Source organism: Giraffa tippelskirchi, chromosome 3 (genome assembly GCF_054371585.1).
Source record: "Giraffa tippelskirchi isolate mGirTip1 chromosome 3, T2T-mGirTip1v1.2.pri, whole genome shotgun sequence".
Lineage (NCBI taxonomy): Eukaryota > Metazoa > Chordata > Mammalia > Artiodactyla > Giraffidae > Giraffa > Giraffa tippelskirchi.
In genome coordinates, this window is record NC_137277.1 from 40699438 (window position 1) to 40726332 (window position 26895).

At 46.4% G+C, this 26895-nt stretch overlaps 1 protein-coding gene and 1 long non-coding RNA gene across 13 annotated transcripts in view; one reads left to right on the top strand and one right to left on the bottom strand.

Moving 5' to 3' along the window:
* Nucleotides 1-2844: 2844 nt before the first annotated feature.
* The window catches only part of VPS53 (VPS53 subunit of GARP complex), a 160757-nt gene continuing 136706 nt past the window's right edge, over nucleotides 2845-26895 (bottom strand). For 5 of the 12 annotated variants that reach the window (XM_081580157.1, XM_081580155.1, XM_081580156.1 and 2 more), the window contains 3 exons: nucleotides 20146-20283; nucleotides 17854-17958; nucleotides 15672-17405 (listed from right to left, as the gene is read on the bottom strand). In XM_081580157.1, the coding sequence (XP_081436283.1) occupies nucleotides 17235-17405; nucleotides 17854-17958; nucleotides 20146-20283 (414 nt within the window). In that variant the 3' untranslated portion in view covers nucleotides 15672-17234. Of the gene's footprint in view, nucleotides 3332-15350; nucleotides 17406-17853; nucleotides 17959-20145; nucleotides 20284-26895 lie in introns of those variants that run through there. The other 7 variants (XM_081580158.1, XM_081580153.1, XM_081580149.1 and 4 more) reach the window with 3 other exon arrangements.
* On the top strand, nucleotides 12185-14715 carry LOC145542083 (uncharacterized). Its single transcript, XR_014079572.1, has 2 exons — nucleotides 12185-12230; nucleotides 13648-14715. It is a non-coding gene; the product is annotated as an uncharacterized LOC145542083 (long non-coding RNA).

Consider the following 26895-nt stretch of genomic DNA (forward strand, 5'->3'; position numbering starts at 1 on the left):
TGGGTGCTCAGCTAGGGCCTCAAGCTGGAGCTGTGACCAGACCTAGCCGGCAGGGGCCAGCTCTGGAGAGGAACAATGCCCTGGGCTAGGGACTTCCCTGGCTCCATGAGAGGTGGGCGCCGTGCACAACCCTCCATAGGAGGTCAGTCTGTGTCATTGCAAAAGCAGACAGGGGATCCTTGTTCTGCTTGGGACCTGGTGAAGTCCAAGTTCAGAGCAGGCAGATGTTTGTGATCTGCTGGAAATGGTTCAACCCTCCTATTCTCCTCACCCATCACTTTCAGGTCATCAGGAAACAGAGAAGGAACTTGACTTGCCCCAAGTCACACAGCTGGTACAAGGCAGCTGTGACTAGGAAGCCCAGGATCAGCCCCTCTGCAGAGAACAAAACCTGGTGTGTGCCTAAGTGCTGGGAGGTTGTTCATTTAGGACCTGTGGGAATAGATTACAAAATCAAGGGTCAATGGTTTGTGCCAGGATATACTATAAGCAGTGGGTCTTAGAGGTTGGGCCAACTGTGTGGCTACATTTCTCTACCCCTGTTGACCTCACCGTCTGCATATCCCAGGCTGCCGCCCAACCTGGGGCATCACAGGAGGAATCTAAGAGCTTCCCAGGGGTGTGGAAAGGTGGGTGGTCTGCTGGAGTGTGAGGACTAGCACCCTAGAGGGAGTTTGTCCACCAGTGTGCCCAGGTATTAATAGATCCTGAGAACTCTTCCCTAAATCTGACCAGGTGGGAGAAAGTGTCCAGAAAGATGGCAACTGCTCCAAGTCGGTGGTGGTCTTCAAGGTCATCAGTGTGGAAGAGGAGGATGAGACTGAGCAAGGTCAGCGTGCTCAGCCAGTGTAGCCTCTGACTCCATCAAAGCCTGAATCGTTGTGGGTTGTCTTGGGAGGGATCTCAACCTGGACCTGCTAAAACCTGGAGTCTAGGGGAAGCCCCGCATCACCACCTTCAGAGTGGAATTCTGAAGGGCTTAAATTACTCACATTCTGACAACGATCCAGAGACATCAAAGATGCCAAAGTAAAGAAGGGAATGTGAAGTTGTGAGATTTAGAGGGTCCTGGCAGATCAAGGAGACATATTGGAGGCAACCCTTCTTCTCTGGCATTTGAGTCATCAAGCAGGTGACCCAGGACTTCACATGGGCATCTCGGCCATCAGGCTGGACCCAGGAAGCATCTATGTCTTAACATTCCAGCCTAGGAGAGTTCTGTCTGATCCCCAAGACAACCTCTCCCCAACTCCAGGGGGGCATCTTGGCTTTCACAGAGATCAGGACATCCTCAGGCTTCAGGACACTTGCCAAGGTGCTCCCAAACATAAGATGATTGCATACTCTGAACTCCTTTCTTATAGAGGAGCTCAGCACTGATGCACACACAGGAAACCAGAAGGGCTTGAAGAGGAATTTAGCCTGCAGATCTGATGCTGATGGAGAAGCAGAGGTGGAGCTCGTGGTCCCGTTACAGATTCCCCTGACCACTCAGGTGCCTGTCCCCCAATAAGGTCCACCGAAGTCTTCCCCTCCATGGCTCCCAGAACCCTGTTGAGCCTATTAAAAGACAGCTGGGACCCCAGGTTTGTCCTCCCCTATCCAGACTATCTTCAGAGAGCTCAAAGAAAAGCTGGATCTGGCTGGAAGCTGCTTGGGCACAGAGGAGAATGTGGAGGGCACAAGCCTGGCCAGGCCTGGGCATCCCGCCTGCACCCTCATCTCCATGAGCTCACAGCAGTCCTGGTGGAGATGAGCACAGTGGGTCTTACAACAGGAACCATCCGAGTTCAACCTGCCCATGAGTCCCCCTGGGTGGGAGAGCAGGGAGGGAGCTTGTTTTGTGACTTCATGGGAGCCATGTAGTGCAGACCCTGTAAGCTGGCTATGCTTCCTGAGCCATGAGTCCACACTGCAATCTGCTGTAGTCCTCTGGAAGAGCCCCAAGCCCTGGGCTCATCACTGGCCTACATCTTATGCCAGATTGTTTTCCAAAGGATGTTTCTTAAACAAAACTCTAATCAACCAGGGGGGAAGAAGTGGGGAAGGGATAGTTAGGCAGTTTGGGATTGACATGTACACACGGCTATATTTTAAATGGATAACCAGTGGGGACCTACTGTATAGCACAAGGAACTCTGCTCAATGTTATGTGGCAGCTTGGATGGGAGGGAAGTTTGGGGAAGAATCAGTTCAGTTCAGTTGCTCAGTTGTGTCCGACTCTTTGTGACCCCATGGACTGTAGCACACCAGGCTTCCCTGTCCTTCACCAATTCCCGGAGCCTGCTCAAACTCATGTCCATCCAGTCATTGATGCCATCCAACCATCTCATCCTCTGTTGTCCCCTTCTCCTCTTGCCTTCAATCTTTCCCAGCATCACGGTCTTTTCCAATGAGTCAGTTCTTTGCATCAGGTGGCAAAAGTATTGGAGTTTCAGCTTCAGCATCAGTACTTCCAATGAATATTCAGGACTGATTTCCTTTAAGATTGACTGGTTTGAGCCACTATGGAGAACAGTGTGGAGATTCCTCAAAAAACTGGAAATAGAACTGCCATATGACCCAGCAATCCCACTGCTGGGCATACACACTGAGGAAACCAAAATTGAAAGAGACACGTGTACCCCAATGTTCATTGCAGCACTGTTTATAATAGCCAGGACATGGAAGCAGCCTAGATGCCCATCAACAGATGAATGGATAAGGAAGCTGTGGTACATACACACAATGGAATATTACTCAGCCATTAAAAAGAATACATTGAATCAGTTCTAATGAGGTGGATGAAACTGGAGCCTATTACACAGAGTAAAGTAAGCCAGAAAGAAAAACACCAATACAGTATACTAACACATATATATGGTATTCAGTCAATTGGTAAAGGTAACCCTGTATGCAAGACAGCAAAAGATACACAGATAAATAGAATGGTATTATGGACTCTATGGGAGAGGGCGAGGGTGGGAGGATATGGGAGAATGGCACTGAAGCATGTAAATTATCATATGTGAAATGAATCGTCAGTCCAGGTTCGACACGTGATACAGGGTGCTCGGGGCTGGTGCACCGGGATGACCCATAGGGATGGGATGGGGAGGGAGGTGGAAGGGGGGTTCTGGAAGGGGAAAACATGTACACCCATGGTGGATTCATGTCAATGTATGGCAAAGCAAATACAATATTGTAAAGTTAAAAAATAGAAAATAAACTAATTAAAAAAAAAAGATTGACTGGTTTGATCTCCTTGCGGTCCATGGGACTCTCAAGAGTCTTCTCCAACACCACAGTACATGTATATGTCTGGCTGAGTCCCTTTTCTGTGCACCTGAAACTATCAAACATTGTTAATCAGCCATATTCTGACATATGATATATAATAAAAAGTTAAAAAAAAAATCTCTAACCAAAGCTTGGGAAAGACAACGGATTTCACTTTACCCCCTTCTGGTCCAGTTTCAAAGACAGGCCTTCTTTTGAGAAGCATCTGGGCTACATCTAGAAATCAGGGGTGAGTTTTACAAAATGACAGCATGGACCCTGCTTAAAGAGTGGCCTCTTCTCAAAGCTGTCCTTTCAGAGTGGCCATCGCCCCCGCCTGGATCACGCAGACCAGTGTCCTCATAGGACTTGGCTCCTGGCCTGAGGCCTCTCCCCGCAGGGTCTGAGGAACAAAGCCAAGTCACAGTGAATGCCAGTGCTGCATTTTCCCTTTTTCTCCACCAAAGTAAGCTAATGCCCGAATGGGAGTTGAGTCAGACAAGAGCGGGACCCCCACAACGGCTGCTGCTTATTGTTTTTGGAACAGTTTGTCTTCAGTAAACCCAGCCAGACAGTGGATTAAAAAACACTGCCGGCTCCAGCATGCTGGCACATGCTTTGGGGCCCAGGCACCTTGCAGGTCCAACCCCCTGGGTCTCTGGGCTCCAGGATTCACCATGCAATGGCTTTGCCTTAGTACTGAACCAGGTCTCCCCTTGCCTTCATATGTACCCGTGTCAACCAAAATGCTTAAAAAAATAGGACTTTATTTTGTTTCCTTAAGTATTTTAAGATTAAGGTTTGGGGGGACTTCCCTGGTGGTCCAGTGGTTAAGACCCTACACTTCCACTTCAGGAGGCATGGGTTCGATCCCTGGTCAGGGAAGTTCTGCTTGCAGTCAAAAACAAAAGAATCTACAAATAATAACATAAAAAAAAAAATTAAGGTTACTGGTTTCAGAGAGCATTGACAGGGACCTGCCATAGTCAATAAAGAAAGGAACTGAATTAAAAAGATGTACTGACACAACCCAAACCCATAGGTGTCTGTGCACACATGTTGGTAAGGTTAGTTCATACTCTGTGCCCCTGGGACTCACAAAGGTGGCCTGAACCAGACAGAGGTCAAGGGTGCCAGAGCTTGGCAACTGCAGAGAGAAGTGTGCCTGCGGAAACAGGCTGGCTCCTTTTCTGACCTCTCACCTGTGAGACCACCAGGTCAGGTGGGGCGGTGGTGTCTGGCCCAGCCCACGTGGCAATGCTCACCCAGACAACCAAATGCAGCTTGGGGTGGAGTCAGGCCGGTGACCCCTGAATGGGGGACCTGGAGACTCCAGTCAAATACAGGCTCCACCCTCGAGGCCTCCTATTTGTACGCTGAGAGCTATTCTCCCAAATGCTCCCTAGTTACACAGAAAAAGGGCTGTGGCCTCTGCAAAATAAAACCCAGATGGTATTAAAAAAAAAACAAAACTCAGATGGAATTTTGAAAAGAGCTGGGGCACATGGACTTGTTGGAACGGCATCGGTACACTTGCACTCTTGGCTCTGTTCCGCTTATTCACACCGGACAAGGACTCGCAGCCCAGAAAAATAGCCCTTCGTTGAGCCACTGAAGTTAAGACCCTTGGTTCCTCAGCTGAAGGGCACTATAGAAGGATGTGCAGGCCACAAATGGCCAGTCTCCTCAGCCACTCTCCAAAGGCAGCCTCCAGACTCCGTGGTGTTCAGGACCTCTGGGGGATTAGGGTCTGCAGGGCTGCGTGGGGAAGGATGGTGAGTGGGAGCCCCAGGAACGGGGTGCAATTGGCTCTGCTGTCCTCCTCTGAGCCGGTGCCCCTAAGTGCATTCCTCTCCACCCCCCAGATTCAAAGCAGAACACGCTGCCGCGAAGGCAGCTGTAGTTTGCAGCTCTGTACTGCTGGGAACTCCTGAGACTCGCCGAAGGCAATTACATGCCTTTGAAGAAATGTTTTTCAGTTTCGAGTCTCTACTGAAAATTCACCAGGGGTAAAGAAAGAACTTGAGGTGAGCGGAGAAGCACCAAAGAAAAATTCCACGCATCTTGTGTTTTCCAGGCTGTATCAGTTGGTGATTAACTGGAATTTTATCGACTCTTGCCTTGTACTTCTGCAGATGACTCCAACCAGTAACAAGCCTTTCTGGAAATCTCTGAAGGTGTCTCTCATATGCTGCTAAATAAATCTGGTCATACACACAGGATGCCTGCTATTAATTTTCTTTTTCTTTTCCCGAACCCACTGCCCCAGCCTTTGGCTCTGCTAAGTTGGGTGACAGTGTCCTCCAACAGGACCACCATCAGCTCCACCAGGCACTTAGAGGCTGTGGCCAAGCCGTCACTGCTGTGGGTACCAAAGCCCTGGGCGATGCAGCCTATGCTGGTGGTGGGGGAGGGCTCCGTGGCTCGGAGGTGCCGGAGCTGTGCTGTGATCTGCAGCTAAGTGCCTCCCGCTCCTTCTACTTATGTTTATAGGGTGGTCCTGATACAGCGCGGCTTCCTTTATGCCTGCCTCCCGCCCTAGGTCTCAGCTTGAACCATGCAGGGGCTGCACCAAGAGACAAATAGTAAAACAAGCCAGCAAAAGAAACCGTTTTGGATCCAAATCCCTCTCCCATGAGCTTGGCTTACCCTTGTGGCCCCTTCTCTTCGGATTTCTCTAAAAGACTCCCTGGTTCCACATGCAAAGAGAGCTCCTGGACCTGAGAATGATGGGGCTACTCGACTTCAGTCCCAGCCAAGCGCCCTGCCCCACCAGATGCCCATCAAACATCACCTGACTCCCATCTCAACACCTTGCTTCTCAAAGACTGAAAGGTTAGACTCTGTTACTTCCAGGGATGCCTTTTTTAGCATCAAGGCTGTCTGCCATCTGAGAAAGGACCTTCTGCTGTTAGCTGGCTGTGTTAGAAGCAGAAGTCTCTAGAATGTCAGGATTAACATCTTATAAACCCTAAGACAGGTCACAATCCCTATCTGTTCTACACGCTTGTAATAAAAAGAGTAGTTAATACGAGCTTCATGTGGGCCTTCCATCACACACGAATATTAAGGAATCTGGGCTTTTTGTTCCTCATTGGAAGACTGTTTATCAGTAGATACCCTTGTCTTGCCCCACAGAAACTGTTTCACCTCTACTCCCAAGGCTGAGAGCGTTTACCAAAATCTGCTCTGAGTAAGAGTTTTGGGGGTTTGTGTGTGCACTCCCACTAGACCCATTCACTCAACCAGCACCTGCCAAGGGCCTACTGTGTGTGAGGCAGAGCACAAGGAGAGCTTCACCAGCCTGGGGGAGAGAGGGAGGGGAGGCTTGGGGGAAGAAGTCTGGAGCGAGTGACAACCATGCTGATATAATAGCATCAAATAAGGAACAGGCAGGCAAAGAAGGAAGGAGATGAGCACCAAAGCCCTGTCGTGAGGTCTCTGAGGACCTGGACATCTTTCTCCCCGGCTTCGATTCACTGAGTGGAGGTTACTGCAGACTTGACAAGGGCCCCAAGTTCAATCCCTTCTGGAGTCAATTAGCTCCATTCCCGGACATGCATCCTATAAAGATGTCACACTGGTGACAAAGGGAAGTGAGAGTTAGGGTGGCTCGTTTAGCCCAGCTGTGCTCCTGGCTGGAAATGCATGTCAAGCGGCACTTGTGATGGATATTGTTTTGTGATGATACCATAGCATACAGAAGGTGAATGCTCTGTGCTCAATTTAGCTCCTAAGGCCCCAGTTTCTCTCAAGCCTGGGAAAGTGTCTTGCTCACAGTATAGTTCTTATCTTCTGGGAAATGACTAGTGGCTCTTGGGTAATTACTGCTCTCTCTCTTCCCTTTTGCCTGGTGGCATCTGGGGAGGCTTTCATAACATCATAGCAGGAAGGATGGGGTTGCCGGTGGTGAGAGCCTGGTTCACGGTTATCTTCCTACCTCTCTAGCCTCTACTGAGGAGAAACTGGTTCTGCTTGGCCATGGACTGCCACCCTCTGCTTTTCATGTTCATGAATCTACACCCTAGGTGTCCCAGCCTGAAGTCTCTTCCAGCCAGCTGGCCTTTCATTACTTCTGAGGGCTCAGGGAGTTTGGAAGCCATCATACACACCCCTCCATGATGGGGTGTGAGGAATTCTAAGATGTGTTGCCCTTGGGTCCATCTCGCTGTTGAATACTTACGTCTCTTTGAGGACTGCAGTCTCCCAGGTTAATAGCTGGAAGCCAGACAAAGGCTTCTACATCAGGATTTCCTTCAAATTTAGGGGGGTTTCTCTTATCCTGGGGCTCAGTCCAGAGTGGCGAGATTCTATATTTCTTCTCCAGGACCTACCAGCCTTGAAACCAAGTCATATCACTCTAGTTTGTCCTTTCCTATTGATACCTGTTGGTCAAAAATCCCCCCACTTCTTTTTTTTTTAAATGAAAAAAAATGTTTATATCAAGATGCACTGTCCCTATGCTGATGGTGTGGACTGTATGCAAAGTCCTCCAGCATTTTGGCTCTTAAAATACAAAAGTCCACTTTCAGGATAAAGATCAGAAACAAAGCAAAACACCATTCCAACAATTCTTGTAACTTGTGACTTCCAAGACTTTCTCCTTTACTCACAGTTTCTACAGGAGTTCAGAAGCTAAGAATTTAAGCTATTATCTCTATAGCATCAGTGCCAGAAAACAGTGCGTATAGGGAGCCCTGCTTGCTGATGGAGCCTGGGGAAAGGGCAGAGATAAAGAATAGGAAGGACGCTCAATTGCATTTCAAACTATCACTTCTGTATGTATACAAAGGATGACCGCTGCTTCCAAAGCAAACCAACAAAGCACGTTCTCCAGGAGCCCTGACCAGGAGGGAAGCTGCGGCCCTTCTGCTCAATCGGCAAGTTCTCTTGCAGCAAGACACAGCACTGGTTGGCTCACATTTGGTTTTGTGCAATGGAAACGAAAGGGGAACTCAGGCTTGCTGGGTTTCTACAGATAGAGCTGCAACAACATCCTCTAGATCAAGAAGCAGGAAAAAACACCTAGGGCGCGTGAAGATGTAGAGAAGAAATTACACACGTACACGTGGTCTATGGGAGTGTGCAGCAAAACCATCTTTGTAGAGGGCACTGTGGCAAGAGCTCCAATGCTTCAAATGTGTGTGCCCTTTCATTTTCTAAAATGGGAATTGAACAATTTTAGGACAGTAGCCTACAAAAAGGTGAGCACGTGTAAGCAAAGATATTTACAGACAGATTTTCACTGGTGATGTGTTTCTCACTGCCAAACAATAGAAACCTCTTTGTATACTGATAGGAGACTGGCTAAGTGAATGATGATATATCTCAACTATAAAACACCATGTAGCCTTAAAAAGAATGAGCAACTCTATACATGCTGAGGGAAAAGATGGCCAAGATTTCTTGTTTAGCTGTAGAAAAATCTGCAAATATGGTTAATATTAATTTTGTTTGTAAAGTGCCCTTCCCCCATGGTATAGACATAGAAAAAGTCTGGAAGGAGTGTAGCACCTTCAATATATATATTTCTATATTGTTTAAACTTATTAACATGAATACTCATATTATGTACTTTAAAAATAAATATTACTATTGCAATATTTTATAAGGTGAAGAAACCTATGCTGTTTCTTTAAGCTATTATTTCTATAGCATCAGTATAGAAACTGCTGCTGCTAAGTTGCTTCAGTCATGTCCGACTCTGTGTGACCCCATAGACGGCAGCCTACCAGACTCCTTCGTCCATGGGATTTTCCAGGGCAGAGTACTGGAGTGGGTTGCCATTGCCCTCTCTGAGTATAGAAACATCGAGAATCATCAGGGTTAGTGGTCATGAGTGAAAGGAGGTCTAGGGGAGCAAACCAGCTCCTTCTCAGACTCTCAGAGCAAAGAGGAACTTGGTGAGCCTGGCCAGGGGACCACGGAGAAGGGCTTCTCTGTGCGGAAACTCCACCTGCCAGGCCTGACAGGGACTGACAGGCTTGATTTGCTGGGGCAATCAAGATTTTCTCTTGGTTTGCGGGACTAGTGTTTGTATAATCATTTAGAGAAATAAATTTTTTTCGGATTAACTAACCATGTTGGTTGACAAAGAGAGTTGTCAAGGCAGGAGGAGAAGGGGGAGACAGAGGATGAGATGGTTGGCTGGCATCACCGACTCAGTGGACATGAGATTTTAGAAAACTCCGGGAGATGATGAAGGACAGTAAAGTCTGGTGTGCTGCAGTCCATGGGGTCACAAAGAGTTGGACGTGACTTAGTGCAAATGAATAATAAAAGGGTGCCTGACTCTAAGGCCTTGAGATTGAGGAACTGGGAAAGGAAGGTGGTCCCCTTTAGAGATGGGGAATTGCAGGAAGGGAGGCGAGTGGACCTGGAGATGCTCCCCAGAACTGATGGTGGGACCTGCAAGTGGAATGGGGTCAGCTGAAGGGGGTGTGGCAGACAAAGGCTAAAAATCTGAGAAACCTCAGAAGGCATAGCTGGTGTTTATGACTGTGATGGGCAGGAAAGTTCTCTGAAGGAATCTGGAGTGAAAACCATGGTGGGGCCTAAGACCTTGGGGCTTGACACGGGCGGTCAAGATTTGGAAGGAGGGAAGAGTCAGTGACGGAGACCGAGACGTTTGATGGGAGCCAGGAAAGCCAGGCATGGAAGCAGGGAGGGGAGGATTCCCAGGGGTGGGGAGGACTCACCAAATCAACCGAGAGGGCAAAGAGGATGAAAGTGCAGCAAGAAGATTGTCCTTCCAGAGAAGTTTCTGGAAAGTAGTTGAGATGTATGCTGAATAAGAGGCATGCCCATAGGGGACGGTGGTGGTGGCTGTAACCTCTTGCTGGAAATGGTAACAAAGACCACAAGAGAAGTGGCACGGGGAGGCTTAGGGGGTGGCAGGATCAAGGAAAGCATGATAGCCCTGTTCACTTCTGCAGGCAGAACAGAAAAGAGGACAAACTCTGAGGAAGCTGGTGGGAACGGGGGTAGGGAGGAAGGGGAGGGGGTGGGGCCCCCAGGGAAGGACAGCCAGGCGGAGTGGAGCAGCAAATGGAAAGTGGGTACAACAAGGGTGGTTTGGACGTTGCCAGTGTTCTTGCATAGTGGGGCCCAAGTTCCTGACTGGAACTCCTGAGGCCTCAGATTCCCAACTGTCACATGAGGAAATCTGACCGAAGTTCTAGAAGCAGATAAACCCACATACCACCCAACCCTGAAGCCCATCGATCCAGCCCCAAGAGTCCCTGGTGAGGCCAGGGAGTCTCACATGTCATCGTTTCTATATTTCAAGTCCTGAGAGGGTGGGGAAGCATTGCGTGCACAGACGTGTGAGGCCTCAGGTGTAAGATCTGGGGCTGTGGGCGTTTCCTGAGGACAGGCTTCCTTTCAAGTGTTGCCCAAGCCCCCTCCTCCCAGTTCCGGTTGCACTGCTTTCTTCTCAGAACACAGCTGCCTTGCACCAGGGGTGCCCTGCTCTCTGATCTCCGACTTCTAAGGGCGGCAAGGCTCAATCCAGGTGGTGGCCTCCAGCGAGACTCAAACAGGATCTGGGTGACAGTTCAGGGGTGTTGCTGAGTGGGTGGTGGACCTCAGATGAAAGGTACTCTTTCCTGTACAAAGGTGACCCTGCCAAATGCCCCCTCCCCTTTGCACGGCAGCCCCTGATGAGGGCCTGCAGCTTCCAAACTGACTTCTGGGGAACCTGGAATTCTTGAGATATTTTGAGGGGCGAAGGAGCTCCACACAAAGCTTTGATTCTAACTTCCCTTTAAGAATGCATACTTGAAGCCTGTTCTAATGACAAAACATTCTAAACTGTAATAACACACATCCTCAAATGTGTTACTGGTGTAAATGTTGAGATTTTACAGACACTTGGTGTATTAACCTGCCCTGTCAAGGCTGTTCTGTCTGTGTAGACCTTAGGATAAAGAGACCTTGTCACATCTGGGTAACCAAAGAATATCTGGGATTGGAAGGAGAGTGAAAAAAAAACTGAGGGACATCCCTGGGGGGTCTAGTGGCAAAGACTTCACCTTCCAATGCAGGGTGTGCTGGTTTGACCCCTTGTCTGGGAACTAAGATCCCACATGCTTTGTGGCCAAAAAACCAAAATATGTAACAGAAGCACTATTGTAACAAATTCAGTGAAGACTTGAAGAGAACAAACAAAAACTGATACTGTTTGCAAATTGTTAGCTGGATTAAATCAAGATTTCTCTATTCTATGCAACCAAAGCAAAACACAGAAATAACTGGATGCTGGGGTTGATGCATATAAATTGCCAATGTGTGCTCAGTCATGGCTGACTCTTTGCATCCCCAGGGACAGTTAAATAGAAAACTTTTTAAAGTTACGGTTATGGATAAATTGACACCCATAACCTAGCTTTGAAATGCTTTCTATTTAACTGAAATAGTTTCAGTGTTCTCACGGATTTGCTTTGAAAGATATTTGAACTCACAAAATACGTTAATAAAACACTTTATCTGTTTGTAGAGCGAGAATCCTACGTAAAGTTGGGTCTCATATATGTGACAAGCACTGGTGTATTGCACAGAGCCTGGTGATGGAATGAGACTTGAGCCAAATCCTGGCTCTGCCTCCTCAGGAGTCTTACAGCCTTGGGCACGTCATTTGCTCCCCAGGCCTCCAGGTCCACACCCATAAATCATGCCCACTTAACAGGGGTTTTTTGATCCAATGAGGTCTCTAAACTATCTAGGAGGCAGTAAATACTCAGTTCCCTTGATACCCAATAGCCCTGAAGGGCCTGGATCTCTCAGCCCCATTCACAACCAGATCTTATTTGCATGCCAAACAGTAGCCAGGCTGCACCTAAAGCCCCGGGCTACATCAACTAGGACTTTATGACCCATCAGTGCCCTCCTTGGATGACATAGCCAGTCAGCCAGCCGAGGGGCCAATACTTTGGACTGGTTGAGAGCAGTGTCAGGGCTGCAGCAGGGCATGGGTATGAGGTTGGGGGGTGTGTGTGTGCGTGTGTACGTGTGTCTGTGTGTGAGCTCATGTTTTCTTTACACAACGTTGGCTACTTTTCCATTTGCCTGCTCAAGTGTTTTTCATTGGCAGCCACAGGTGGCCCAAACACAGGACTGCAGTCTGTGCAGAATTCTGTCGAATGTGGTCTCTTCAGCAGGCGATGTGCTTTCCCTCTGCCTGAGAAGGCAGAGCATCCGCACAGAGCAAGTGAGCAGAAGAAGCTGGAGTTTATCTCTACTGTTTTACCTGGTGGACCTAAAAGTTGCAGCCCACTTGGTAAATACTTTTCTTGGCCCCAGAAGCAAAGGGAAGTTTTGTCAAGAAGCTGTTCTTAATTTCCTATGTGTTGAAAAATTACCCCAAACAGGAGGCGGCCCTAGGTCATGGCCATTGTGCAAATTCCATTTGATCACTGAGCAGAGGCTACCAGAGCTCTCAGACAGTGATAAACATTCTTAGGGGGCAAAGCGTTTACAGGTTTTCCTATCACTCTATTGCCCAGCATTCTCTGTTATCAGTAGCCCCCAAGGGGATTGAGAGGGCCTGGTTACAAAGATTCCCCTGGCCTTGGGAAAGGTCTGAACATCTTTTGAAAGGTGACTGTGAAACCATCCAAAGGGCTGGTGAGTTTCTGGCTTCCCTGTTAGGTCTGCCTGTCCCAAGATAATCTTGCTTAGAGTTTTTTGGGCATTGAAGGTCAAAAAAAAAAAAAAAAAAGAAGTATAGGCAGGAATTTTGTCCCTGCCAGGAATGGCCAGTTGAAATGAGTTTCTGTGGACACTGGACACCATATTTAAAGACAGTTTTTTGGATGGAAGCCTTTGGCAACCCTTCTGATTTGCATTCAGAGGAAACTTGCCACATTTTCCATAACAGGCAGCCCAGCCAACACCACCCGGGAGGGAGGAAGTTCTTTCTCTCGGCGTCTGCAGGTTTATCCCTAAATGCTACGGAAACAGCTGCTGCCAGGGCAAGGGGAACAGAGGATGGAGAGCCTTTTAACATTCCTGAGGATGTCGGATCTCACCAGCAGGACCTAAAAAGGCAAAGGCTTGACATTCCGGTGCTTGCTGCAGATGCGGCCTGCACCCAGGGGCAGGCTGTGATGTCACCTGGGCTCACTCCTGTTTGAGTGAGCCCAGGGACAGAGCAAACTCTATGGCCACCTGCCATTCGGTCAGGTCAGCCACTTGGGGTCCAGGCCTGGTGAGTGACAACGAGGAGGTCACGTTTCACACAGCCTTGTGGCTCACAGAGGGTGCGTGTGCAGCTGGCTCTCGTGTGACCTTCATCACGCTGGTAATTATACCCCTGTTCAGAGATACTAAAAACTGCTTAAAAAAAAAAGTCTTGAATTTGTTACAATGTTGCTTCTGTTTTATGTTTAGGTGTTTTAGCCTCAAGGCACCTGGGATCTTAGCTCCTCCACCAGGAATCAAACCAACCTCTCCCCCACCACCCCCGTGTATTGAAAGAAGTCTTAACCACTGGGCCACCAGGAAGGTTGTGGCTTTTGTTTCAAATGGACATTCTTCATATGCCACTGCTTACCTGGTTATGCAGGCAAGAAGGAAGAGAATCTGGGAGGTCAGTCATCTGGCCATGTTCTTCCGCGTGGGTTATACAGAAAGGTTTCTTTCCTCATCAGACTGATTTCTGGCTACGCTATAAAAGTGGGGAGCTGGTGGAAAAAAAAGAATGGGAACTAGGGAATGATCTCAAAGCCAACCTAACGGAATAACTGCCATGGATTTTCCAGGGCTGAGGGGAACATCAGCCTTCCTCAGAAGTTCACTGCAAAATGTCCACCCAGCTATTAAGGAAACTGGATGGACTGACTGTGCACAGGACAGACGGCTGCCGGCAATTACATGGAGAAGCAGGTTGAGATTGGAACCGTAAGGCGGAGGAGGGCAAGTCAATGGGATAGGAATTTGGAGCACAAGGAGGCTTCCAAATCAGAAGCAGGATGTTTATACCTATTCACAGAGGGTTTCCCCACCCTTGGATGTGCCAGGACCTTGCCCATGAGCACCACGGTCTGGTTCTGGGCTCTGTTTCCTCAAGCTGTCAGGAGAGTAGTGCATCTTCACCAGGGAGAATGGCAGATGCTGAGAGGGGAGCCCAGGCTTCTTGGGCGTGCTAATTTTTTTACTATAGTCCGTTCTGTTTTCTGTCAACAGTAAGGAAATACATCCTAGCAAGTGACATCCAGTAATGCCTTAATTAACTGTAATATTTTATGCTCCAATAATGCACCAAGAAATCACTTCCAGATGGGGAAAAGGAATGATATTTAGACAAAAAGGCAATCCCTTTACTTTCAGCAGATCAGTATCTCCCAAAGGTACAGAACCTTGAGGGTCTGGGGAAGGGGGAGCGGCTTATCTATTTTGATACATATTGGAATTTGAGACTGGAAAATTATCTTTACTGTATAAAATGTCACAGTATTCTTTCTGCATGCCAGCATCTCGTGTGTCTGCGTTTCCAGGACTATTGTTTAAATGGCCCAGTGCAGTCCTAACCATTTTATTTTTAGCGATCTGACTTGGAGAGGACAAGAAGTGTGAAACACTTGGTTTCAGCCTCAAGCAAGCTGGTTATTTTGGAGATTTTTCTTGCTAGCGAGAGGAATTTCATTTCCAGCTGTGAACTTCTGGCATTTTCTCTGGCGTTCCATAAACAGGGGACTAGGGTTCCTCGTCCAACAGCAATTCAGGGTGGGCTGCTATCACATCCCCCATTTCTCCTGCTCACTCACCCTGCCTGCCCATCACTGTCACACTGGTCCTTGGAAGTCGACTTTCAGTCTTGTTCTGTCTGTACCGAGGAGCCACCTGAGGCATGAGAAAGTCGGCACCCTTTTCTGGTGGGGTGGACAAAGCCCTGGGTACTGGGTCTTTGTTCTTCAAGAGAAGGAGGTGTGGTGATAGTTGCTTCAATTCCCAGAACTGAGTTTGGAGGTCAAGACACCCTGTCCGTGGTGGTTCCTACTTCCCTGTTATGATCCAAACAGAACTTTCTCCAGCCTGAGCACCTCTAACCAGCAATCCGGAAGTCTGGCCATAGTAAAGACAGCAGAGAACTCTTTATCAATTATAAATTACCAATATTTATTTAACAACATAAGGTGACCTCAAAGTTTTCTTTTTTTTTTTTTTGAAGTCTAGAGAAAGTAGAGGGAAAGAACCAGTAGAATATCTAATTTAGCTGAATAGCAGAGTTGTTAGCTACTGTTTTGATCAATGAGGGCTCCTTTATATATATTATTTCAAAGTGACAATAATAAATAAATCTTCTGTTTAGGGCTTAGTCATCAAAACAATGGAGAATCCTAGTCGGGATGGGGACAGCATGCTTTCTGCCATGGTCCCTCCATCAACACAAACTCAAAATTCAAGATGCTGGCTATGAGCAAAAAACATCTTTACTGTTTGGGTACCAGCTCAATTGTACAGTAATTACACTTGCTTACAGTCAGAAAAAATACCCATTTGTGAAAATGTGCAGTAGGAAATCTTCAATAAAGCGAGTTCCCATCATAATGGTTCTTCACAAGGAGTAAATATTATAATCATAATGGAACTTTTCAACTGTATGCTGGGCGCTACTCCAGACTTTCAGACTGACTGATTCACAATCTCCAGGCATTTGTACTTATGAAAATAAAAAGGGCCTCAGGTGATGCTGATGCAGACCCCCAGCTGAGAGACAGGCTCTGTCTGTACAGGATATACACACAGCATTCAGCTCCCATCAGCAAGACACTTAACATAACTCCGACTGACATCTGTTCGCTCCTTGGAGATTACTGACAGTGTAATAAATCAAGAAAGCAACTTCTCTGGCTATGACCACCTGGGACTGGTGGTGGTGAAGGGGAAACAGTGCCTTGACATCTCAATGCCATTATGGAGGTGTCGAGAAAGTGACTCCTTGTGAGCGATCCACAAAAAGAAGTGTGGATCCGTAAACAGCGAGAGTGACAAGAACCAGGTGTGGCAGTCCACTGGCGTTTCCAGCTTCCTGGGCCGACGACAGACGCTGAAGTGGCTGCCTGGAGATGGGCCCGTCACCCCTTCTTTCAGGAGTGAGAAGAGAACATTAACTTCAATTAGCATGGGCTGGATAACTTTCCCAGATCAACACCATGGCTGTCTGGGCAGAGGGAAATCTATTGACTGAGCTGCCCGGGTGACCCGCCATACTCCTCCCTACTCTTTCTGCATTTTTCTTTTTTTTGGCTGCAAGGTTTACTTCCCTCTATTTTATTTTCTTATTTGGCCACATGGCACGTGGGATCTCAGTTCCCCGACCAGGGATCGAACCTACACTCCCTGCACTGGAAGCTCACAGTCTTAACCACTGGACCACCAGGGAAGTCCCTTTGCCCTTTTCTTACTTAGCCATCTTTTCTTCATAGGGCTCAGCTAAAGCCACACCTCTCTCTTCTGCCACATCTATCATCTGCCATTTCATCACTGGAGCCCTAGAGCCAAGCCCAGATGACATCTCTTAGGGGTCTGGCTGCAGAGGGCACCTCCAACAGCTGCAGGTGGGGGAAGCGGTGAGAACCCAGCTCTCTGGCCCATAGTGCTAGGACAGAGCAGGGAAGGGAACAGGGCTACAGTCACAGAGGGCGGGACTGTGCGGCCGAGGCTGCAGAGTCAGTGACAACTGGACCAGTTGGGAGCAGCTGGGGAACAGCCAGTGAAGCCTGGGAACCTTCTTCACCCTCTGTGGCCTCTGCTACAGGAGTTCAGAGATTGCCTCCAGTCCTTACTTGGCTTCTCCCATTAGGGCAGGAATTAAGACAAGGCATGAGAGCGACCCAGGAATGACCCAAACATCCCAGGAAGATTTAAGACTGATGATCTGAGGGTCCGGGGAGCACAGGAGATGTGAGGGGCATCTGGGGATCCGGGTTGCGGGTGGCTCACCAGCCAGGGGGAAAAGCACCCCCTGGGCGCTCCTACAGTCTCTTTTTAATCAGTTTCTCCAGTTTGCGGATGCGCGAGGACTCCTGTTCTGGAGTTGGAGCCAGGAGGGACAGGGAGCTGGAGCCTTCGGGCCCTGAGGGCGGGGCGGGGAGCCTCTGGCGGAAGAGCTCCAGCATGCTGCTCTGCTCGCTCCGCTTCAGCCCCTGAGGTGGAGACAAAGGAGGGTGATGGCAGGTGTGGCCCCCAGGGACCCAAGGGCAAGTGCAGTATCTGGCATTCACTGGGCTGAGGATTAGCGCTTTCTCCAGGGGAGATACCAGCCCTGGGTAGTAGCCTGGGAGAGAAGCAGGGGAGGAAGAAAAGGCAAAAGGAGAGGAGAGAAGGGGCTAAGAGGGCAAGTGGCCAGGCAGTAGGATGTGGGAGGGCCGCCTCCTCTCCTCACAGCCCCGCCAAGCCCGGCTCCCCACCATCAGGAGGTGATGGGGGGCATGCTCACGGGCCCTGGCTCCCCCTCCTCAAATGGCTTCTTGCAGCCTGGGCCCAGCAGGGGCACTTTGAGGAAGCCCCCCAGGGGCCCATATTCCACCCCCCAGTGAATCACAGGAGTGTGAGAAGGATGTGCCCAGGGACAGAACAAGATGCTGAGCTCACCTTCATGTCCAGGATCTTCTGGAAGGTTTCTGTGTTGCAGTCTGTCAGGAGCTTGATGTAGTTGTCCACAAATACCACCAACGGTTCGTGAGGGGCCATCACAACCTGTGAGGGAGAGAGGAGAGTCAGGCCTGCCAGTAACGCTTATGATCCGAGGCAGCGGAGCATCTTCTACAGAAACGTCCTGACAGCCTGTTTCATCGCAGCATTCAGTTACAGCAATGCTTCCAGTCAAACCTGTCAATCCTAAAGGAAATCAACTCTGAATATTCACTGCAAGGACTGATGCTGAGGCTCTAATACTTTGGCCACCTGATGTGAAGAGCCGACTCATTGGAAAAGACCCTGATGCTGGGAAAGATTGAGGGCAGGAGGAGAAGGGGGCGACAGAGGAGGAAATGGTTGGATGGCATCACTGACTTAATGGACATGAGTTTGAGCAAACTCCGGGAGATAGTGAAGGACAGGGAAACCTGGTGTGCTGCAGTCCATGGGGTCGCAAAGAGTCAGACATGACTTAGCGACTCAATAACAACACAGTGCTTCCTAAATTTGTTAGATCAAAAATGTCACCTGAATTGCTTTTAAAGTACAGATTCCTATGTCCCTCCTCCGAAGATTCTAATTCATAGGGCCTGGGAAGGAGTTCCAGGTGTCTTTTTTAAAATATCAAGACCACAGGAAACACTGTGTTGGAGGGTCCCCTGTATGGGACATTTCCTGGGTTTCTGGTACCTGCTCCTTCTGTCCTGACATATCCTTGTTCCCCAGTGAAGTGTCACTCAGTTGTGTCCGATTCTTTGCGACCCCATGGACTATACAGTCTATGGAATTCTCCAGGCCACAATACTGAAATGGGTAGCCTTTCCTTTCTCCAGGGGATCTTCTCAATCCAGGGATAGAACCCAGGTCTCCTGCAGTGCAGGCGGATTCTTTACCAGCTGAGCCACAAGGGAAGCCCTGGTTCCCAAGGGATGGCCTCAAAAAGCAGCGAGTTAAGTGGATTTTCTCAAGAACAAAAACCCCACAACAGCCTCAGTGTTTCCAAGACTTAAAATCGGGAACTTCATTTAACTACATCCACTTCATACACCAGGGCTTCCCTGATGGCTCATTGGTAAAGAATCTACCTGTCAATGCAGGTGACCCCTGGGTCAGGAAGATCCCCTGGAGGAGGAAATGGCAACTCACTCCAAGATTCTTGCCTGGAGAATCCCATGGACAGAGGAGCCTGGTGGTCTACAGTCCATGGGGTCTCAAAAGAGTCAGACACGACTCAGGGACTAAACAACAACAACAACTTCAGGTACCATCAGCAGGAGAGCCCTGGCATCGAAACCCTCATGTTCATAGTCATTTGGTTTTCAGTGTGGGGGTCCGGTTTTCTTCCTCCAGTAGTCTGGTTTGGTTTTGGATTTCTGAGAATACAACTCAAAGTGGCAACGAGAACGCACTCAGAAATTCTCTCCAAACCCTGCTCTCCCTCATGGAGAGTAAACCAGCTGGGGAAGAAATGGATTAGGCTGCCTTCAGTTTCCTTAGGTCAAAGCCCAAGATCTGTGGAGGCCCCTCGCCCGGTCCACCCATGTCAGGGCCCACCGTGACTTCCCACTCCTCCATCATTTGAGCCATTCTGCTTGCAGACTGACCTGAAGGGCCTGGAGGCCCTGGCCTTCTAAGAGCATCCCCTGATGGCTCCATTTGTTCTCCAGCCTTCTCTCCCCTCCCCTAGTAGGCTCCCTCTCCACTCGACAAGTCCAGGTGGAAATCAGATGCAGGAGCTCAAGGCTCCAGACATTCTTAGCATCATCACCCCACATATATTTTGCTAAATGGGGCTTTAGAAAACCATTTGCTGATTAGAATCAATAATGCGACACTTGTTCGAAGTCCCTATAAAGTGGCAGAGCTGAGAAAGCCAAGAATGGGAGGAACTGACAGCTGGGAAACAGAGAGAAGCAGAGTAGAGAGAGCCTGACTGGATGCTGATTGAGTGACAATGCCACCCAGCCTCCAATCTTGGCCAAATCTTAGTACAAGAGAATCCCATTGCAAGAAAGAATGCATTTGTCAGACAGAATTACTGACCCCCCCAGCAACACTGTACAGACTTTCAACAATAGCTGATGAGGCCAAAGACTGGTCCAGCCAAAGAATGCAGACAATCTTTTGGGACTGATGGGAATAAGGTCTAACGTGTGTTTTTTGAGACTAGTACTCAGTACTGTTTGGAATAGTGATCAGGTAACTAGGCCCTTTTAACTGAAACCCTATAGAAGACACAAGTCCCACCTTGAGGATCATCTCCGCGCGGGTCATGCCTTTCACCACGATCTTGGTGTAACTGGCCGGGGCTTTCCTCACCACCTGAGAGCCGATGGAAGGCAGATCAAGCAGGACCATCTTCAGGGAGTGTGTGTCCAGCAGTAGCTGAGGGAGGAGAACAGAATAGTACCAGCCCCCTAAACATGGGCACAACACCTAGTGTACTCATGCTGATAAATAACGTTTTCTTGATATTTAAAAAAAACTTTTCATTTATTTTAACTTTTGGCTGCACTGGGTCTTTACTTCCGTGTGTGAACTTTCTCTAGCTGCCTTGAGCAGGGGGCTGTCCTTCGCTGCGGTGTGTGGGGTTCTCATTGCAGTGGCTTCTCGTTCTAGCTCAAGGGCTCTAGAGCTCAGGCTCAGTAGTTGTGGTGCACGTGCTTAGTTGCCACATGGCATGTGGAATCTTCCCAGACCAGGGATCAAACCCATGTCCCCTGAATTCCATTTAGAAAGCAGTTCAGGATATGTATGAAGAACCTTACAAATGTCTTAAAAATTTCTGCTTATTGAACAGGCAAAAAATGGTAACTCCATACTGCTCTATTTTGGATTTCTCTGGATGCTAGAGAGGGTGTAGGAGATTAAGCCAAATTTAAACATCAGTATCTTGGGACTTCCTGGTGGTCCAGTAGTTAAAAATCTGCCTGGACCACCAGAAGTCCCAAGATACTGACTCCAAGATTTATAATAAAGTAATCAAGACAGTGCGGTACAGGTGAAAGGACAAACAGATCAATTATGCAGAAGAAAAAGCCCAGAAATACAATCACAAATACAGTCCACACAAATAGAGTCAACTGATCACTCACAAAGCAGCAAAGGCAATTCAATGGAGTAAAGAAAGTCTTTTCAGCAAATGGTGCTTGAACAACTGAGCATCCATATGCAAAAAAAAAAAAAAAAAAAAAGGAAAAGGAAAAAGGAATCTAGACATAGACCTTTCACCCTTCACAAAAACTAACGCAAAATGGATCATAGGCCTAAATGTAAAACACAAAACTATAAAACTTCTAGAAGGTAACATAAGAGAAACCCTAGATGACCTTGGGTATGGTGATAACTTTTTATATATAACACCAAAGACATGACCTATTAGAAACTTACATTACCATCTGTAAAATAGATAGCCAATGGGAATTTGCTGTACGTCTCAGGAAACTCACTCAGGGGCTCTGTATCAACCTAGAGGGGTAGGATGGGGAGGGAGATGGGAGGGAGGTTCAAAAGGTAGGGGATATATGTATACCTATGGCTGATCCATGTTGAGGTTTGACAGAAAACAACAAAATTCTGTAAAGCAATTATCCTTCAATTAAAAAATAAATGAATTAAAAAAAAACCAAAGACATGATCCATTAGAGAAATAGCTGATAAACTGGTCTTCATTAAAATGAAAAATGTTTGCTCTCCAAAAGACAATGTCAAGGGGGTGAGAAGGTAAGCCACAGATTAAGAGAAAGTATTTGCAAAAGATACATCTTATAAAGGACTGTTATCTAAAACATACAAAGATTTTTAAAGAAAAATTCAGCAATAAGAAAACAATCCAAATAAAAAATGGGCCCAAGATCTTTTTTTTTTTTTTTTTTTTTTAAATTTTTTCCTCATTTTATAAATTTATTTATTTTAGTTGGGGGCTAATTACTTTACAATATTGTAATAGTTTTTGCCATGCATTGACATGAATCAGCCATGGGTTTACATGTGTTCCCCTTCCTGGACCCCCCACCCACCTCCCTCCCCATCCCATCCCTCTGGGTCATCCCATTGCCCCGGCCCTGAGCCCTTGTCTCATGCATCGAACATGGAATGGTGTTCTGTTTCACATATGATAATATACACGTTTCAATGCTATTCTCCCAGAACGTCCCACCCTTACCTTCTCCCTCAGAGTCCATAAAATTGTTCTATGCATCTGTGTCTCTTATTCTGTCTCGCATATAGGGTTATCGTTACCATCTTTCAAATTCCATATATATGCATTAGTATACTGTATTGTTGTTTTTCTTTCTGGCTTACTTCACTCTGTATAATGGGCTCCAGTTTCATCCATCTCAGTAGAACCGATTCAAATGTATTTTTTTTAATGGCTGAGTAATATTCCATTGTGTATATGTACCACAGTTTCCTTATCCATTCGTCTGCTGATGGACATCTAGGTTGCTCCATGTCCTGGCTATTGTAAACAGTGCTGCGATGAACATTGGGGTACACGCGTCTCTTTCAATTCTGGTTTCCTCGGTGTATATGCCCAGCAGTGGGATTGCTGGGTCATATGGCAGTTGTATTCCCAGTTTTTTAAGGAATCTCCACACTGTTCTCCATAGTGGCTGTACTAGTTTGCATTCCCACCAACAGTGTAAGAGGGTTCCCTTTTCTCCACACCCTCTCTAGCATTTATTGCTTGTAGACTTTTGGATAGCAGCCATTCTGACTGGTGTGAAATGATACCTCATTGTGGTTTTGATTTGCATTTCTCTAATAATGAGTGATGTTGAGCATCTTTTCATGTGTTTGTTAGCCATCTGTATGTCTTCTTTGGAGAAATGTCTGTTTAGTTCTTTGAAAAATGGGCCCAAGATCTTAACAGCTACTTTGCCAAAGATATGTAGATAACAGGTTAAAAATTTGAAAAGATCTGATTCCTGAAAATCAGTAAGAAAAAGAACAGCAACCCCAGTAACAACAATACCAAGAGTAGGGTAAAGATTTGAAGAGGCACCTCACAAAAGTGGAGACTCAGGTGCTCATAAGGACTGTGAAATGATGTGTGTGAATGCTCAGTTGCGTCAGACTCTTTACAACCCCCACAGACTGTAGCCCGCCAGGCTCCTGATACTTAATTTTACTAGTGATCCAGTAAACACAAATGAAAGCCACAACTGTGTATCATTTTGTACTCATCAGAAAGGCAAAAGTAAAAAGGTCGAAATATCAAGTGTTGGCATGCATATAGTGCAATGAAACTCACACTTAGGATGAGGGTATAAACTGGTTGAAGCACTTTGGAGGAATTTCAGTACTATTTCCTGGTGGAATTTGTGTATAACGTGTGTCACAGTACTCATATCCTTTAACGAAATTCTTGCCCATGTCCAACAAGGTTCCCTGAACCCACTGTTTGTAAAAGCAAAAGATTGGAAACAACCTAAGTGCCCATCAACAGAATGGATAAACAAACAGTGCTATATTCACGCAATGGAACATGACACTGAAGTTAAAATAAGTGACTCAAACAACATATATCAACACAGATAAATCTCAGAAATCATTATGTTAGGCAAAAAAAAGCAACTGGGGAAATGATATGTATAGTACCATTTGTATAAAGTTTAAACATTTGCAAAACAAAATTATATAGTTTGTGGATACATACACATGTAACTTATCAAGGCACATATGGGAATGATAAAATCAAAATCAGAATAGTGATTACCTCTGGGCATGGAGGGAAAGGAATGGCAGGGTAGGTCCACAAGGGACTTCAGCCATAATTATAATTTATATAAAAAAGATTTAAAGCAAATATGGGACCATGTTAAGATCTGACTAAGCTAAGTGGGAAGCTGATATTCTTGACATTATTTTCTATACTTGTATTAACTGGAACTATATTTTTCCTTCTCTTCTTTTTTCATAGTATGCTATTAAATATATGAGGCCTAGTAAGGATTCAACTTTATCTTCCATGTAGCAGAATTTCAGCATCTTGTCACAATCAAAGCCATGTCTTAGCATTATTTGCTAGCAGGAAAAAAAAAATCATGATTATTTAAAAACATATGGAGATACTTCCTGTTTTTTCTATACTTTCTACTTCCCAGAGAATATTATATGCATAAATAATTGTACAGTCTTAAGTGACAGGAAGAGTTTTGAATGAACCAGACATAACCCTCTAGTATCTCCCACATTTTGAAAGATAGGACATTCTCAATTCCTGGCCAGTCACAGTAAAATTCTCTCCACACCAGACAGATGAACAGATGGAAACGTTGGTCTCAGGTTTTACCGGAAGTAACGCAGTCAGAAAAGGTGGGAGCTAGTCCGACAGACTTAGCAGCTGTCTGCGGGAAATGAAGGTGAAATGGCCCATTTATCATGAAAATCTGTTGGCTTTCATCTTTGAAAATAGCTAAAAGTTCATCTCCTTATGCATGAGGCACTGGGCAAGAGGTGGCTGTCAGACAAATTTGGCTGAGCCTCAGAGAAAAATTTTGGGGGTGGTATGGCTCATGTTGTTGGTGGGCTACTGGGGTGCAAAGCTGGCCAGCATGCTATGCCTGGGAAGGGTCATTGCCCATTAATGGAAAGCTCTGACACCTCTTGCGGGACATCATGACTATCACAGTGATAGAAACCTTGAGCAGACAAAATAAAGGCACACTCCGAGAAGGTAAAGGCCATATATATAACACTAAGTTCTTCAATGAGGTGATGTGGAAGAAGCAGTTCAGGATATGAGGAATGGGTGGGCCAAGGTGAGGACATGCCTTGCTTCTTTCCTCATTCCTTTTCTCTTTTTTAAATTTAAGGTATACCTTTCATACAGTAAAGTACACAAAGACCAAGTACACAGCTTGATAAATTATACATAGGTATACACCCTACAGGGCTTCCCTAGTGGCTCAGGCAATAAAGGATCCATCTGCAATGTGGGAGACCTAAGTTCGATCCCTCGGTCGATTCTCCAGGAAAGACCCCCTGGAGGAGGGCATGGCAACCCACTCCAGTATTCTTGTCTAAAGAATTCCCATGGACAGAGGAGCCTGGTGGGCTACAGGCCATGGGATCACAAAGAGTCAGACATGACTGAGCGACTACGCACAGCACAGCACATACATCCTACTGCCTAATTAAAGACATGGGACATTTCTCCATCAACAAATGAATGAACTCAGTGCTCTATGATGACCTACAGGGGTGGGATGGGGGTGAGGTGGGAGCGAGGTCCAAGAGGGATAAATATGTATGCATATGGCTGATTCACTTCATTGCACAGCAGAAACTAACACAACATTGTAAACTAATTATACTCCAAAACAAACAAAACAGATGAAAGGATAAAGAAGATATTGTGTTCACACAATGGAATACTACTGACCATAAAAAGAATGAAATATTGTCATTTGCAACAACATGGATGGACCTAGACATTATCATACTAAGTAAGTCAGACAAAGACAAACATCATATGATATCACTTATATATAGTGGAATCTAAAATACAATACACATGAACTTATTTAGAAAACAGAAACAGATTCATAGATATGGAAAACAAACTTATGGTTACCAAAAGCGAAAGGTGGCTGCTGCTGCTGCTAAGTTGCTTCAGTCGTGTCCGACTCTGTGCAACCCCATAGACAGTAGCCCACCAGGCTCCGCCGTCCCTGGGATTCTCCAGGCAAGAACACTGGAGTGGGTTGCCATTTCCTTCTCCAATGCATGAAAGTGAAAAGTGAAGTTGCTCAGTTGTGTCCGACTCGTCGTGACCCCATGGACTGCAGCCTACCAGGCTCCTCCGTCCATGGGATTTTCCAGGCAAGATTACTGGAGTGGGGTGCCATTGCCTTCTCCATGAAAGGTTGGGGGGGTGGTGGATAAATTAGGAGTTTGGGATTAGCAGATACACATTACTATGTATAAAATAGATAAACAACATGGTCCTACTATATAACACAGGGAACTATATTCAATATCTTATTATAATCTAGACTGGAAAAGAATATGAAAAAGACTATATAATCTTCATATATGTATATGGACATATATATATAACAGAATCATTTTGCTGGACATCAGCAGCTGTACTTCAATTCCTTTATACTTCAATTTAAAAAATAAATTATAAAGATGACCTGGGACATTATTTGCATCCCAGAAGGCTTCCTCAGGTTCTCTTCCAGTCAATGCTCTCTCTTCCTTCCCAACAAAGGCTACCACTCTTCTGCCCTCTATGACTCAGGACTGGTCTGCTGCTCATTAATCTGCTATGAACATTCTTGTGCATGTCTTTGGTGGCCACACACCTTCATTTCTCTAGCATCTACGTAGAATTGCTGGATCAAAGGGAAGGCATATGTTTAGCTTTAGTTGAGACTGTCTGATAGTTTTCCAGTTTGGTTGTGCCAATTTCCAGTCCTACCAGCAATGCCTGAAAGTTCCAGTCACTTTATGTTCTCACCAACACTTGGTATTCTTGGTCTTTTTAAATTTTAGCCATTCTGATACTGTGATTTTAATTTACATTTCCCTAGACAATTAATATGCTTACTGGCGAGCCTCTTTTTGAAGCACCTGTTCAAGTCTTTTGCCATTTTTTCTACTGGTTGATCATCTTTTTTCTAATTGATTTGTTGAGGTTTTTCTAAAGTACGTTTTTCAACTTTATTGAGGAATAGTTGACAAATACACTTTAACTGCATATATTTAAAGTGTACAAGGTGATTATGTGATATACATACACTTTGTGCAATGATTACCAAGATCAAGATAATTAACTCTCCTTTTGTGTATGTGGTAAGAATGCTTAAGATCTACTTTCAGCAAATTTCAAGTACATCATACTGTATTATTAATTGCAGTCACCATGCTGTACATTAGGTCCTTGGAACTTACTAACCTTAGAATTGAAAGTGTGTACCCTTTGACCTCCATCTCTCCATTTCCCGCTTCCCCCAGCCCCTGGCAACTACCATTCAATTCTCT